The sequence below is a fragment of the Leucopleurus acutus genome (assembly GCF_964270905.1).
Source record: "Leucopleurus acutus genome assembly, chromosome: 8".
NCBI classification, from domain to species: Eukaryota; Metazoa; Chordata; class Mammalia; order Artiodactyla; family Delphinidae; genus Leucopleurus; species Leucopleurus acutus.
Genome location: NC_139151.1, coordinates 93,281,981 through 93,299,247, shown reverse-complemented (window position 1 = coordinate 93,299,247; position 17,267 = coordinate 93,281,981). Strand labels below are relative to the sequence as shown.

General features: G+C 39.3%; 1 protein-coding gene across 2 annotated transcripts in view; it reads right to left on the bottom strand.

The window, feature by feature from the left end:
• Positions 1 to 678: 678 nt before the first annotated feature.
• The window catches only part of TTC17 (tetratricopeptide repeat domain 17), a 156,081-nt gene continuing 139,492 nt past the window's right edge, over positions 679 to 17,267 (bottom strand). Inside the window, exons 22-24 of one of the 2 annotated variants that reach the window (XM_082844326.1) lie at positions 4,944 to 5,063; positions 3,580 to 3,723; positions 679 to 1,976 (exon numbers count right to left, since the gene is read on the bottom strand). In XM_082844326.1, coding sequence (XP_082700452.1) covers positions 1,845 to 1,976; positions 3,580 to 3,723; positions 4,944 to 5,063 — 396 coding nt within the window. In that variant the 3' untranslated portion in view covers positions 679 to 1,844. The remainder of the gene's footprint in view (positions 1,977 to 3,579; positions 3,724 to 4,943; positions 5,064 to 17,267) is intronic. The other variant, XM_082844325.1, reaches the window with a different exon arrangement.

Genomic DNA, 17,267 nt, shown 5'->3' with positions numbered 1-17,267 from the left:
GGCTGTATGACTCTATGCATTTGTCAACATTCACAGAACTGTACACTGCAGAATGAATTTCACTGTATGTAAATTTTAAAAAAAGCAAAACAAAATCACAAACAACGGTTGCAAGTTTCAGGAAAAACTAAATGCAACATTGTGGAGAGGTGGGGAAGCAGGAAATACAATCAGACACACACGAGGATTCTCAGTGAAAAGAGGTTCACTTTATCCAGCAATGAATGAGCTGCTTCTCAAAATACATCTATCTGATATAAAACTGTTTGAAATTAGCTGGACTCTAGCTGAATGAAAGACAGAAGCAGAGTTGACAGGCATGTCTGATTGCTCACCTGCTTCTAAGAAATTACAGTCTCTGCTAGAACCAAATGCTCCAGGTTTAGTGACCCAGTATTTGAGATGATTGGTGTCTGGTAATGTTCTAGGAAACCCTGTGTTCAGTGGAGTCCTGTCCCAAAGGGAATGCTCAGTTTCACACTGGTGCAACTCTCACCAAAGCTCCACGAAGCTTACTTCGACGAACTTTAGGATCAGGGCTCACCGGAGGGCTGACTTTGTGGTTGAGATTATTCTTCCTTTCCCAGGAAGGTCAATTATCAACTCCGAACCTCTGCTGACTGTGCATCTTTCCTGGTCAAATGTATTGTGTTAATGAAGTTCATCAACCACAAAACCTAGTGATGGATTGTTTCTCCCCACACCTTGCTGTGGTGGAAAGAAAGAAAGATAAAGACAGCCTAGGACTTGAGAAAATCTGACCCAGAGTTAGAGTTAGGCTTCAGAGCTGTCCAAATGAGCTTGGTTCTATAAAGAAGAACCACACCACAGACCTATTCTCATAAACAACTTTTATTTTTGTCCTCAGTATGTGCCCTTGAAGACTCCCAAATGCCTGGAGTTTCTGACTCTCCTTGGACCAGAGGCATAAGCACTGTACGGAACACTCAGCCTTGGCTCACCACTCTCCTGAGGGGCTAAGTCTGAAGGCCTCAGAGAGAGGGAGCTGACATTCATGCCTCATTCCAAGATGGGTAACACAGTGAACAAAGAATTAGTAAAACATAGACTCAGTCTGTAGAGGGCTTCAAATATACATATTCTATATATATAAACCTGTTATATAGGATTTCAACTTATTGGTTTCCTTGTGATTTGTAATTAAAGTACAAATGATATCGATGTTGTACACTGCTGATTTCCCCTTCTCAGCCCCCCTCCCTCCCCAACATAAATAACATCACAAAGGTCAGGTGATCCTAAGAGCTTTTGTTGTAAATATTTTGTTTTTAAAATCATTTCCCCTTCCTCCCCCGCAAACTACCTGTGAGAGTTTGGATCGGAGCAGCATGGAACGGACAAGGCTGGGGGCAGCATGGAGATCTAGTGGGGAGAGCGCGGAACATTGCTTCTCACTGACTGGCACCAGATGGGCTTCTGCATTTCCACTGACAACAGAGGCTACGACGGGAAGCAGAGAATGTGCGATGCGGTTTCGCCCTCCTCCGAATCGGAGGAGGTTGGCTGGACCACTGAGAAAAGCCCTAAAGGCATCGAGGTTTTGGAGACAGAGCACAGCTCCAGAAATGTCTTGGCTCAGTATTTACACAATATCTTTAGGCTGCATTTTCCTTTTAAGAAATTTATGTTTCAGGTTGGCTGGGGGAAAGAAGGAACTTAAAAACCAAAACAAACCAATTCCCACATATGTAAAAGTCCTGTTATATGTCTTACTCAGTTACTGTCATACACATCATTAGAAGTAGATACTGACAATGATTGGTTTCTTATTCCTTTTCTGAAGAGCATGAGAAAAGAGAGACAGGAGAGAAGGGAGGAGTGAGCTAAGGAGAGCGCCGGCCCTTCTTCAGGATTAAGTGACACTGGATGGTCTGGATTCGGTTCTTGGCCGGGACAAACTCGGGCTGCAGCTTCAGTGTAGATTCGTACCACACCAGTGCCTTTTCAAACTCTTCCTGTGAGGGGCAGAGGGACAAAAGTGAGAGGGGTACAACCACCAGACTAAATATATATGGTGACTTCTTTTTCTGTGAAAAGCACATCTGTGGTAGTGACAGTCCTGCAGTATTTTCTCAGTGGATCTAAATCTCTGAGGAAAACTCTAAGGTCTGGAGGAAACAACTACCTCCAACCCCAAGGTACGAAATAACAAAGAAAATTACGGCAGAGCCCAAGAACCAGAGGGAAAGGGGATATCAAGTTTATAGAGGTTTGGCCCAACAATAGGAGTAACTGTGGTGGCAACAGTAAGAACCAACATTACTGAGTACCTGCTGCGTGCCAGGCACAGTGCTAGGTGCTTTATGGAATCCCTTCCTTTAATCCTCACAGAAACCTCTAGAACTATGTCTGACAAAAGCTTATTGTGCATCTGTCTGAATTTTCTACTGTTAACTGGAAAGATGGAAGTCATGTCAGGTGTCTCAATTAGACTTGGAAATTCTGAAACAGTTTCTTCTTCTCCCTAACACTTGAAAATACGAACACGGTTTGGAAATGATCACTGCCATAGTGAAGGCGTTAATCTTTTACTTAGACTAATACTCTCAAAGAAGAGCGCAAATCTACTGCTTAAATGGCTCCTTCTGGCCAAACGAGAGGCAGAATTCCTCATTCACAGCAGCAAATTTTGCATTTACTGGGGATGAAAATAGATTCTTCAATTTTAAGAAGCAGAGAGGGAAATCTGCACATTCAGCAAGACCTACCTGGCCAAAATTATATTTCCTGCCTTTGAAGTCACGGGTAACACATAAAACTTAGAGCCTGAAGCTGCTCATTCCATTAACCTTTACTGAGAGTACCGTGGGAAGAGCCCCATGTGGGACCCCAAGCTTTGGATGAAAGTGCGTGGCACAATTCTTGTTAAATTCGGCTATGACAGATTCTGGGGGACCCCTGGGACTTTAAGTTCTGAAATTGGTCCTCGTTCTGAACAAGATGGCTTTGCCATTTTATCTGTAAATGGTATCCCATGAAACTAGTGGCATTCCATCATTCATCAAAGCTTTGGTGAGCACCTACTATATGCCAAACCCTGCGAAGTGCTAGGAACAGGGAGATGAAGAGGAGTCTCTTTCTAAGGAGCTCCTGGCCTAGGGGGAGAGACTAATACTTGAAACAAAAATTATAAAACAAGGTGAAAGTACAAGAGAAATCTGCACAGGGCATCATGAGTGCAAGCGTAGGGACCTAGCCCAACCTTGCAGTAAGAAAGCACGAGAGTGTGTCCGTCCACGTGGAGGGTTAGGTAAGGTTTTCTGGAACAGGTGACGTCTCTAGAAAACTGCAGGTAAATCTGACTCTATTACTGTTAAAAACTTAAGGTGCGGAACTACATAGTTGCAAATACGTGGATGAATTTCCTGTATTACTTTAAAAACTCACTAAACCCCTTACCTGTAAAGTATACCTTTGGTGGAGAGCTAACAATTTTAGACGCAAAACTTACAGGAAACTGGAGGACACTGACAGAGTCAAAGAGGGTTTGAAATCAAAGAAGATGTGCCCGAGAGAAGGTGGCAGAGCTGGTGTGCTCCGCTCACAGGCCAACCTCACCATCGCCACGTAGACGTTGCCCAGTGTGAAGTGGTTCACAGCGAAGTGTGGCGCGATCTCCACTGCCATGGTGGCCACAATGACGGCGTCGTTCCAGAGCTTGGCGTTGTGCAGGATGTTGGCTAGGCTAATGAGGGGCACGTCCTGTGGGAGGAAGGAGAAGGCGAGAAGGGAAGAGCTTTCATTCTCGGCTCTGGTGATCGTTAAGTAATGTGGTCAGCGTTTCCTGGTGAATGGCAGGGTCGTGCAACTCAGCGCGGGAGGCTGCTGTTTGCTACGGGTCTGTGATAGGGAAGGAGCACGCACCAGCCTATCCATGCAGTACTTCTTTCATCGAGTGAGACTTGCCTCAAAAAACAAACAAACATGTCAGCTGCGTAAAAACCTGCTGAGTGCGGTTGTTGGCTTCCATCCTGGTGCAAGCTCCTAGTTGCGCTGCAGCTTGGTAAGGGAAGTCGGTGGCCCGATGCTCTGCACAGCCCACGCTCTGGGGCATGCCGTCACAGAGCCAACGGGTTTTCTGCAAGGACCGCCGCACTGCCTGAGGCAGGGGCTGGCAAGCTGTGGCCCACAGGCCAGTCCAGCCTGCTGCCTGCTTTTGTAACTTTTTATTGGACCACACCATTCCCATTCCCTTAGGTATTTCTGTGGCTGTTTTCACGCTATCATGGCAGAACTGAGTGGCTGCAACAGAGCCTGTCTGGCCTCAGACCCTAAATTTGTACCACCTGGCCCTTTACGGAAAAAGTTCCCTGACCCCCTGATCCAGAGTCTTCGCCCTTCCCTATCGCCTAGCAGTACAGAGCACAGAATGATGGGTTGATCAAGTAGCAGTATTATTATCACAAATATTTATTAATATCACAAATATTTATTCCCTTTAAATGTGTTACCTGAGCAACTGCTATCTATATTGCATTGTTCTGCATCACTGGGTTCTTCTATAGGAGATACAGAAGAAACAGAAGAAATGACCCATCTTTGTCCTTGCTGGACACCCACAGAGTGCATGTCATTAATAGGGTCACAGAGGTTTAAGAATTTGCCTAAGATCACAAACCCAGTGAGAGGCAGAGCTGCATTTAGAACTCGGCAATGCCTGCGCCTGATATAATGTTTTACAGTGATCTTGAAGCCCCTCCCTGACGTTCCATCTCGCTGAGGTAGGGAAGGCACAATAGTGGGTGTAATTCACAGGCTTGTGGTGGCACAAGTGGGGTCATAAGTTTTTCCGCCCCATCTTAGCCTTTTGCCATTTTCTTATAGGCTGAGCATGAGGAAGGTTGTTGAAACCTTAGAATAAACCACTGTGGGCAAAGGAAAGGACTGAGGGATGGGAATTCCCACCTCTGAGTTCCACTCACCTTCATTTGGTGTGGAGCATAGTGCAGGGCTTGGCGTAGGCAGTCGATCGCCTTCTTTCCTTGGCCTTTCACTCTCCAGTAGAGGGCTGCCATGCTGGAAAGGACCCAGGACGTCTGGTTCTACAAAGGAATGGTCAGCTAAGGCTGATGCTTCTTAAGTAACACACTAATTTGCCACCAAGATTAAGAACAGTAACACAGGTAACACAAGTTAATGACCAATTAACTGAGTACTTACCTGGTCCCGGCGGTCTGCTATACACTCATGTTCATCCTCTTATTAATCCTAATAGCAACCCTATAAGCTTGATTCTACTATTACAGTCTTTTTATAGGTAAGAAAACTATGATCCAGAGAGGTTAAATATCTTGTCCAAATCCACTCAATTACTAAGTAGCAGAACTATATTTCATGCCCATGTTCTTTTATATTTAAATTTACTTAGCTTTTTGAACAGGTAATTCATTCACGTTTCAAAAATCAGAAATTATACAAAGTTATACAATGAAAAACCTCCCTGCCATCCTTGCCACTATTATATACGAGTAAACACTATTTTTAGTTTCTTATGTAACCTTCTAGGATTTCTTTATGCTTTATCTAAGCAAATACGAATACAGACTTATCTCTCCTGCTTTATAAGCCTATTATATAAGAGATAACATTCATCTGCACTTTGCTTTTTTCACTAAACAGTACACCTTAGACATCTTTCTACATCAGTGTGTAGAAAGCCTCTTCATTCCTTTGTTATCAGCTGCATAGTATTTCATTGTTTGGAAGTACCATTATTTATTTAACTAGGTCCTTATTAATGAATATTCCTCTCTCCTCCAATTCTTCACTATTAAAAACAATGCTGCAAACATGACTTTGTATAGGTGTAATTTTGTGTCTGTGCAGCGCATCTGTAGGATACATTTCCAGTGTGGACATGCTATATCAAGGGGATACACGTTAGTTTGATAGAAATCATCACACTGCCTTCCATAGGACTGTAGCAATTTAATATCCCACCAGAAATATACATATGTCCCTGTTTCTTTATTGCCTCACCAAGGAGTCTGTTATTAAACTCTGGGATCTTTGATAGGTGAAAATGCGGTTTAAATCTACATTTCCCTTCTTATGAATGGAGCTGACCATCCTTTCATGTTTGACAGCCTTTTGATTTCTTTTCTGTGAACGACCTGTTCTTATACTGTTAATTTTTCTGTGAGGTCTTTAGCTTATCTATATGAGAAAGCTCTTTAGGTATAAGGGAGATTAGTCCCTTGCCTGTGTATGAATTACAGATACATTCCCCCAGGCTTCTCAAGTCTGCCTTTGGACTTATGGTGCTTTGTGTGATATAAAGGTTTTAATTTCTGCATAGTTCAGTTCATTAATCTATTTCTGATGGCTTCTGGATTTTCAGTTAGGAAGGTCTTGTTTACTCCAAGGCTATTAAGAATTTTTACCATGTTTTTTTCCCCAGAACATTTGTAGTTTCATTTTTCACATTTTAACCTTTGATCCACTTAAAATTTAACTTGCTGTAAAGATACGGCTCCAATTTAATTTTTCTCCAGATGGCTACTAAGTTGTCTCAATAATAGTTAATGAGTTAATTCCTCTCTCCCCCACTGTGATGCTATCTTTATCATATACAAAACTTTAGTACTTAATTTAGGTCGAATATTGGGTTAATTTAGGTTTAATTTTGCATTTTCCTGTCTATTTCATTCTGATGGGTGGTCTCTAACTCCCAGCCATTACAGATGAGGCAATCAGAAAACTTACCCTGCTTCCTATCTTCTTTCTGTCTTCCAATCTATTTTTTGGGTAATTTTATCATTTTTCATTGTCAGGGCACATAGCATTTATATTCTGTTCTATCACCCAATTTCCTGCCTTTGTTTTTTTTTTTTTTTTTTTTTTTTTGCGATACGCGGGCCTCTCACTGCTGTGGCCTCTCCCGTTGCGGAGCACAGGCTCCGGACGCGCAGGCTCAGCGGCCATGGCTCACGGGCCCAGCCGCTTCACGGCATGTGGGATCCTCCCGGACCGGGGCACAAACCCGTGTCCCTTGCATTGGCAGGCGGACTCTCAACCACTGCGCCACCAGGGAAGCCCCCTGCCTTTGTTTTTGTATTGGTTCTACAGTTAAATATAGCCCTTGATCACTGACATTACTTTTGTGCGGCTTCCCTAGTCATCTCCTGGTTGGCTGAAGTTTATCTTCTAGTACTTTTCTTAAGAAGGGCTGATGGGAAAATTATTCTGAGATTGTTGTTATGGGCTGAACTGTGTCTCCCCAAATTCATATGTTGAAGTCTCAAATCTCTAGTTCCTCAGAATGTAACTATTTAGAAATAAAGTATTTAAAGAGCTGATTAAGTTAAAATGAGGCCATTATTGTGGGGCCCTAATTTAATATAACTGGATTTATGTGAAGGATTTATAGAAGAGGAAGAGATACATCAGGGTCATGTGTGCAGGGGGATGACGGCGAGAGGTGCCAACAGGGTGGCCAACTGCAAACCTAGGAGCGAGGCCTCAGAGGAAAACATCCCTGCCGGCACCTGGATCCCCAACTTGCAGCCTCCAGAACTGTGAGAAAATAAATTTCTGTTGTTTAAGCCACGCCGTCTATAGTATTTTGTTATGGCACCCCTAGCAAACATACAGTCATGTAAGTTCAAAACTTTCTGTCTCTAGCCTTTATGCCTGAAGCACAGCTGGCTGGATGTAAAACCATGGCTCATTCTTTCTTTCCTTGAACAATTTGCTGGTATTGCTCCATTGCCTCTTGGTTTGAATGGGGGCTGCACAGAAATCTGAAGCTAGCCTGATGTGTTCCTCCTTCTTTATGACTTGATTCTTCTGACTGGCTTCCCACAAGGATCTTTTTTTTAAGAAAATAAAATTACCTTTCTTTAATGCCAATATCTGACACATACTGAAGAACATATTTATATATATACACATACAACAAATACGTAATTATATAAAATAGACATGTATGCTGTAAAGCATAAAATAATGAATATTCCAGAAACCGCTACCCTACTAAAGAATGAACCTGCTTCTCCTGTATGTTCTTAACACTATGCCATCCTCTTGTCTTTTCTCCAGAGGCACGCGCTATCCCAAGTGTTGTGTTTATTATTCCATTGCTTTTTTTTTTTTTTTTTTTTTTGCGGTACGCGGGCCTCTCACTGTTGTGGCCTCTCCCGTTGCGGAGCACAGGCTCCGGACGCGCAGGCTCAGCGGCCATGGCTCACGGGCCCAGCCGCTCCGCGGCATGTGGGATCCTCCCGGACCGGGGCACGAACCCGCATCCCCTGCATCGGCAGGCGGACTCTCAACTACTGCGCCACCAGGGAAGCCCTCCATTGCTCTTTTTAAACACCGTTCTATCACTTACACACACGTATTTGCTCCAACAATACAATACTTAGTTTACTTCTTCCTGTGCATTATAAACATGGGGTAAGCAGTCTTCTGGGACTTGGTGTTTTTATTCGGCCCTCTAAGATTCATCCATGTTGCTATATGTAGTTTCAGTTCATTAAATTTCCTTGCTGCACAATTAAATGTCCATTAAGTGAATATACTACAACATATTTATACATTTTCTGTAAATGGGAGGGTTTGAGTTATTTCTTGTTTTTAAGTTAGCTTCCCGTTGCCAATAGATGTACAAAGAGGTTCTCTAGTCTAGATACCTAGGAGTGGAACTGCTGGGTCCGAGGATGCGCAAATGTCCAACATAACAAGAGAAAGCCAAATTGCTTCCTAAAGGTGTTATGACAAGTTTCAGTGCTATCAGAAATGTTTAAAAGTGCCTCTTGCTCTATATCCTTTCTAACTCTTGTTATTATCAGTGGGGATAAAACAGCATCTTACTGTAGCCTTTATTTGCATTTCCTGATTATTAGTGAGATTGAGAATTGTTTCTTGTGTTTATTGGTCATACATATCTTTTTTCTGTGAAATGTCTTAATATCTTTTATATATTTTTCTATTTTATTATTTATCTTTCTCATCACTTTATTTACATGCTCTGCATATTAATCCTTGTAGGTTAAATGTGTTAAATGAATTTTCTCTCACTCTGGCTACTTTCATTTAAAAAATGTCTTTAATTAAAAACTTTTAACCTTTAATATAGTTGAACTTAATAATGTTCTCTTCTCTAGCTTATGCTTGTATATCTTCTTTACGAAATCTTTTTGTACTTCAAGGCCAGAGAGATCATCTCCCACAGTTTAATTTTTAAAGTTTTGTTTTTGATACTTGAGTCCTTAATTCACATGGAGTTCATTTTTTGTGTATGATGTGAGGTGAGGATTGAAATTAACTAATTGCCCCAGCAAGCTTTCTGAATAGTCCCCCATCTCCCCGTTGATCTTCCACAGCTCTGTGTACACTAGAGACTTTCTGGGCTTCCTATTTAGTCCCCCACATTACTTTTGCTTCTTCCTTGAGCAAATGGCATAATGTCTTGTAATTTTTCATAAAAGTAAGGCAATTCTCACAACCTATTCTTCTTTTCAAGAGTGTTATGTCTGTTCTTTACCCTTCCATATTAATGTAAAGATCTGCTTTTTAAGTGCCATAAAAAAAACCCTGTTGTTATTTTGATTACAATAGGATTGACTCTATAAATCTAATTGGGGAAAACTGACATGTTTATGGTGTGTGTCTTCTTATCCATGAACATTACATATCTTTGTTTATTTAGGTCTTTTAAAATGTCTTTCAATAAAGTTTTATCGCTTTCTGCACCTAAGTCTCACAACTTTTTTGTTAGATTTAGTACTGGGAACTTTATATTTTTGTAACAAAGTAAATACATGTTAAAAATTATGTTTTCTAATATTTACTGCTGCTGTATAGAAATGCAACTTATTTTTATTTATTGACTTTACAGGCAGCCACCTCGATAGAAACATTGTTATTTCTAAATATTTGTCTGTAGATTCTTTTAGATTTGCTATGTAGATAATCACATCATTTATGAATAACATTTTTTTTCTTCCTAATACTTATGCCATTACTTTCTTTTTCTTGATTTACTATACTTGTTAGGACTTTTAGTACAATGCTGAAAAGAAGTGGTCGTGGTGGGCATTCTTTTTCCTGATTTCAAAGAATTATTTTAAATATTTCCCCCATTAACAATTATCTTTGATGAAGATGTTTTGTTGATCTTCTCATCAGATTAAGGAAATACTTTTCTATTCTTAATTTGCATTAGGTTTATATCATGAATGTACTGAATTTTATCAGATGCAATCTACTAAAATGATTTCATAATTTTTCTCCTTTAATTTGGCTGATGAAATTTAAGATTTCCCTAAAGTTAGACTGTTTACATTTGTATTTCTGGGATAAACCCAACTGGTCAAGGTGCATCTTTTATATATATATATATATATATATATATATATATATATATATATATATAAATATATATAAAATAGTAAGATATAAAAAATTCAAAATTACAGCTGTAGATTTCAACATACCTCTCAATAATTGATAGAAGTAGACAAAAAAATCGGTAAATATAAAGAATATATAGAGAGTATTATCAACCAACTTGACTTAAATGACATTTCTAGAACAGTCTAACAACAGCAGAAGATACATTCTTTTCTGGTGCTTATGGAACATTTATCAAGACAGATCATATTCTGGGGCATAAAACAAGTCTGAGTAAGTTTAAAATAATTCAAATCATACAAAGTATACTGATTTACCACAGTGTAATTAAATTAGAAATCAATTAAAGCAAGACATCTGGAAAATACCCAATAGTTTGAAACCACATAACACACTTCTAAATAATTTATGGGTCAAAGAGGAGATTAGAAGGAAAATTATAAATCATTTTAAACTGAATGAAAATGAAAATATGACAAATAAAACATGTGATATGCAGCTGACACAGAATTTAGAGGGAACTTTTAGCACTAAACCCCTACATTAGAAAAGCAAGGGATCAAATTAGTAACCTAAACTTCCATACTGAGAAACTAAACAAACAAAAAACTTGTCGAATTAAATCCTAAGCAAGCGGAATACAGGAGGTAACAAAGATAAGAGCAGATACCAATGAAAGAGAAAACAGAGAAACAACAGAGAAAAGTCCATGGATCCAAAAACTCATTCTTTGGGAAGCTCAATAAAAACTGATAAACTTTTATTAGTCAATGTGACGGGCGGTGGGGGGTGGGGGGTGGGGGGGTGGGGGGGGGAGAGAAAAGATACAAAGTCCCAAGATAAGAATTGAGAAGGTACATTACTACAAATCCTACAGATATTAATGGAATGATAAGGAGCTATTATGAACAACTTTATGCCAATAAATTCAATGACTTAGATAAACTACACAAATTAAAGACACAACTAACAAAGCTCACTCAAGAAGAAAGGGCTTCCCTGGTGGCGCAGTGGTTGAGAGTCCGCCTGCCGATGCAGGGGACACGGGTTTGTGCCCCGGTCCGGGAGGATCCCACATGCCGCAGAGCGGCTGGGCCCGTGAGCCATGGCCGCTGGGCCTGCGCGTCCGGAGCCTGTGCTCCGCAACGGGAGAGGCCACAACAGTGAGAGGCCCGTGTACCGCAAAAAAAAAAAGAAGAAAGACAATTTGAATACTCTCATTAAAGAAATTGAGTTTATAGTTAAAAATCTCTCACAAAGAAAACTCCCTGTTCAGATGGCCTCTAGGGTGAATTTTCTATCAAACATTTAAGGAAGATATAATACCAATCCTCTACAATCTTCTCCAGAAAAATAAGGGTAGGGAACACTTCCCAACACATTACACAGTCATTATTATCCTGATACCAAAACTAGACAAAATATTACAAGAAAATCACAGACTAATATACTTATGAATATAAATTCAGACAGACTGAATGGCTTATCAGCGGTAGAGAAAGGTGTGTGTGTTGGTTTGTCAATTTCTCATTAAATCAATCATTTTCTGCTTTATATATTTTGAGGTTATTTTTATTGCATATGTATAAGGTTAGAAGCAGTATATATTGTTTTTCTGGTGAATTAAAGCTTTATCATTATGTGCTCATTCTCTCTGACCCTAATAATTTTTTCTGCTTTGAAGTATATATTTCCAGGTAATTAATATAACTATAGCTACTTCCTTTTGATAGTATGTTCCTTTTTGATTAGTATTTTCCCATTAACATTTCTACTATGCTTTAGGTATGACTTAAAAACATGTAGCTCCTTTAAAAAGTTTCCAATTTGACATTATTGTGACTGTTATATTACAGATTTGTTTAAAGACTGTTTACCATATTTCTTGGTTTCTTTTTATCCTGATTCTTGAATACATTTTTTCCTCTTTTTTTTTTTTTTGTGCCATTTCTTGGATTGATTTCTTTTCTCTTTTTTGGATTGTTTTTTTTTTGGTCCTCCTGTTCTTACTTCATTATTTTACCCTCAGAGGTTTGGGAGTTGCACATTTTTTTTAAAGGTTACCCTTAAATCTCTACTTAATATTTAACTTAACGAAGTCCAAGTAATATATTAACTCACTCCTCCTGAACATTAAAAGAGCATTTGAATACCTTAACTATGATCATCCCACTCTCAAATGTACACTTCTCCAGTATTTCGGTTTAGCCACTCCTGAGACTGAACCAGAAAAAGATAGAAAACATAAACAGACCAATCACAAGCACTGAAATTAAGACTGTGATTAAAACTCTTCCAACAAACAAAAGCCTAGGACCAGATGTCTTCACAGGCAAATTCTATCAAACACTTAGAGAAGAGCTAACAACTATCCTTCTCAAACTCTTCCAAAATATAGCAGAGGGAGGAACACTCCCAAACTCATTCTACGAGGCCACCATCACCCTGATACCAAAAGCAGACAAAGATATCACAAAGAAAGAAAACTACAGGCCAATATCACTGATGAATACAGATGCAAAAATCCTCAACAAAATACTAGCAAACAGAATCCAGCAGCACATTAAAAGGATCATACACCATGATCAAGTGGGGTTTACCCCAGAAATGCAAGGATTCTTCAATGTACGCAAATCAATCAATGTGATACACCATATTAACAAATTGAAGAATAAAAACCATATGATCATCTCAATAGATGCAGAAAAAGCTTTTGACAAAATTCAACACCCATTTACGAAAAAAACTCTCCAGAAAGTAGGCATAGAGGGAACTTACCTCAACATAATAAAGCCCATATATGACAAACCCACAGCCAACAAGGTTCTCAATGGTGAAAAACGGAAACCATTTCCTCTAAGATCAGGAAAAAACACAAGGTTGTCCACTCTCACCACCATTATTCAACAAAATTTTGGAAGTTTTAGCCACAGCAATGAGAGAAGAAAAAGAAATAAAAGGAATCCAAATTGGAAAAGAAGTAAAAGTGTCACTGTTTGCAGATGACATGATACTATACATAGAGAATCCTAAAGATGCTACCAGAAAACTACTAGAGATAATCAATGAATTTGGTAAAGTAGTAGGATAGAAAATTAATGCACAGAAATCTCTTGTATTCCTATACTCTAATGATGAAAAATCTGAAAGAGAAATTAAGGAAACACTCCCATTTACCACTGCAACAAGAAGAATAATATACCTAGGAATAAACCTACCTAAGGAGACAAAAGACCTGTATGCAGAAAACTGTAAGACACTGATAAAAGAAATTAAAGATGATACAAACAGATGGAGAGATATACCATGTTCTTGGATTGGAAGAATCAATATTGTGAAAATGACTATACTACCCAAAGCAATCTACAGATTCAGTGCAATCCTATCAAACTTTCAATGGCATTTTTCCCAGAACTAAAACAACAAATTTCACCAATTGTAAGGAAACACAAAAGACCCCGAATAACCAAAGCAATCTTGAGAAAGAAAAACGGAGCTGGAGGAATCAGGCTCCCGGACTTCAGACTATACTACAAAGCTACAGTAGTCAAGACAGTATGGTACTGGCACAAAAACAGAAATATAGATAAATGGAACAGTACAGAAAGCCCAGAGATAATCTCACGCACATATGGTCACCTTATATTAGATAAAGGAGGCAAGAATATACAACGGAGAAAAGACAGCCTCTTCAATAAGTGGTGCAGGGAAAACCGGACGGCTACATGTAAAAAAATGAAATTAGAACACTTCCTAACACCACACACAAAAATAAACTCAAAATGGATTGAAGACCTAAATGTAAGGCCAGACACTAGAGGAAAACATAGGCAGAACACTCTGTGACATACATCACAGCAAGATCTTTTTTGACCCACCTCCTAGAGAAATGGAAATAAAAACAAAAATAAACAAATGGGACCTAATGAAGCTTAAAAGCTTTTGCACAGAAAAGGAAACCATAAGACAAAAAGACAACCCTCAGAATGGGAGAAAATATTTGCAAATGAAGTAACAAAGGATTAATCTCCAAAATTTACAAGCAGCTCATGCAGCTCAATATCAAACAGAAAAACAACCCAATCCAAAAGTGGGCAGAAGACCTAAATAGACATTTCTCCAAAGAAGATATACAGATTGACAACAAGCAAATGAAAGGATGCTCAACATCACTAATCACTAGAGAAATGCAAATCAAAACTACAATGAGGTATCATCTCACACCAGTCAGAATGGCCATCATCAAAAAACCTACAAACAATAATGCTGAAGAGGGTGTGGAGAAAAGAGAACCCTCTTGCACTGTTGGTTGGAATGTAAATTGATACAGCCACTATGGAGAACAGTATGGCGGTTCCTTAGGAACTAAAAATAGAATTACCATACTACCCAGCAATCCCACTACTGGGCATATACCCTGAGAAAACCATAATTCAAGAAGAGTCATGTACCCCAATGTTCATTGCAGCTCTATTTACAACAGCCAGGACATGGAAGCAACCTAAGTGTCCATCGACAGATGAATGGATAAAGAAGATGTGGCACATATATACAATGGAATATAACTCAGGCATAAAGGGAAACAAAATTGAGTTATTTGTAGTGAGGTGGATGGACCTAGAGTCTGTCATACAGAGTGAAGTCAGAAATAGAAAAACAAATACCATATGCTAACACATATATATGGAATCTAAAAAAAAAAAAAGGTTCTGAAGAACCTAGGGACAGGACAGGAATAAAGCCACAGATGTATAGAATGTACTGGAGGACATGGGGAGGGGGAAGTGTAAGCTGGGACAAAGTGAGAAAGTGGCATGGACATATATCCACTACCAAATGTAAAATAGATAGCTAGTGGGAAGCAGCCACATAGCACAGGGAGATCAGTTCGGTGCTTTGTGACCACCTAGAGGGGTGGGATAGGGAGGGTGGGAGGGAGACACAAGAGGGGAGAGATGTGGGAATATATGTATAGCTGATACACTTTGTTATAAAGCAGGAACTAACACACCATTGTAAAGCAATTATACTCCAATAAAGATGTTAAAAAATAAAACATTAACAATAAATAAATTTAAAAAACCCACAAATTGTTTTCTACAGACAGTGTTTGTTTGGGTTTGTATACCTGTATAATGTTATTTGCTTAGTGAATCTTCCTTTGTCTCAGACAATCCTTCTCTAGCTATCATATAGAAAAGTTCCTTTAGGATGGGGCTCTTGGTAAACTTTTTCCAGTTCTTTATCTTTAAGTGCCTTTATTCTTCCCTCCTTGTAGGGTGCAGAATTCTAGCGGGCCCAGTATACTTCCAAAACTGTCATCTGGCTTAGATAGCTGCTATGAAAAACAGGCTGTCATTTGAGTCATCTCTTCTCTATAGGTGATCTGTCCTTTCTGTCCCCATGAGGGCAGAGATCTAGGTCTAAAGTTTTTCACTGATTGATGCCAAGCACCTGAAAAGTATTTGGCACAATACTTTGCTACATATTTGTTGAATGACTGAATAAATGAATGAAAGGCTGCTGTCATATTTCTTAAGCTATTTTCTCTCAGATGCAAATTCAAAATTCTATAATCTGCTTTGTGATACTGTGGCTGGAACTCTGCAAACCACATTTCTCCTTTGCTAGCTGGCTTCTTTTTAGGTTCTGCAAACATATGTGCTAGGGGATTGGAAGGTAAGAGGGAAAGGGACTTTTTCTGCCCGTTTGCATGCTGCTCCTGTCACTGTCATTGTGGCAACAGCACTTTGTGGGCAGCACTCTGGTCTCCAGCTTCTTCCAGCACTCCCAGACCCAGCAGCCAGCCCATGCTCCCTCCTCAGAAGCAGGAAGTCTAGCTCGCTCAGAGCTCTCTCCTGTGGACTCTAGATTTTGAAAATCTCAAATGCTTACCTTCTCATTCCCTACAATTAATATCTCTGGTTTACCTGTTTCCTTTTATCTTTTTCAGCCCTCCACCACAAGGTACTGTCATGCCTCAGAGATACTGCGGGTTCAGTTACAGACTACCACAATAAAGGGAATATTGCAATAAAGCGAGTCACACCAACTTTTTGGTTTCCCAGTGCATATAAAAGTTATGTTTACACTATACTGTAGTCTGTCAAGTGTGCAATAGCATTATGTCTAAAAAACAATGTACATAACTTAATTAAAAATACTTTCTTGCTAAAAAATGCTAACAATCACCTGAGTCTTCAGTGAGTGGCAGTAGTAACGTCAAAGATCACTGGCTACAGAATCACCGTAACACAAATGATAATAATGAAAAAGTTCGAAATATTGTGAGAATTACCAAAATGTGACACAAAGAGACGAAGTGGGCAAATACTACTGGAAAAATGGCGCCAACAGACGTGCTCAAGACAGGGTTGCTGCAAACCTTCAATTTGCAAAAAATGCAGCATCTGCCAAGCGCAATAAAGCGAAGCACAATAAACTAGGTACGCCTGTACTCGGTTCTCTAAATTCAACGTGCTCTTCTGAAATACCTAGTGTTGTTTCTGTTTTCCTGACAGTACCCTGACTGAAACAGATGCTTTTAAGATATCTTTGTCTTTGTTATAATGTATCTTGGCGTGGATTTCTTTTTATTTACCCAGCTTGGGATACATGGTACTTCCTGAATCTGTTGATTCCTTTACCTCCTTGTCTCTATAATACTCCAGGTAATTTTTTACACAAAGCTTGCAATTCACTAATTATTTAACTGTGTCTGAATCTATCTAACTCATCCACGGGGTATCTGACTTAATTACTTAAAGAAATATATTTTTAGTTTAAGACATATCAATTAAAAAAATTTACCTACTCATTTTCTATGTCATTTCTTTGCTCACTTTTGTGATTACATCTCTGAGGTATTTTATAATGAAAAATTTCAAATG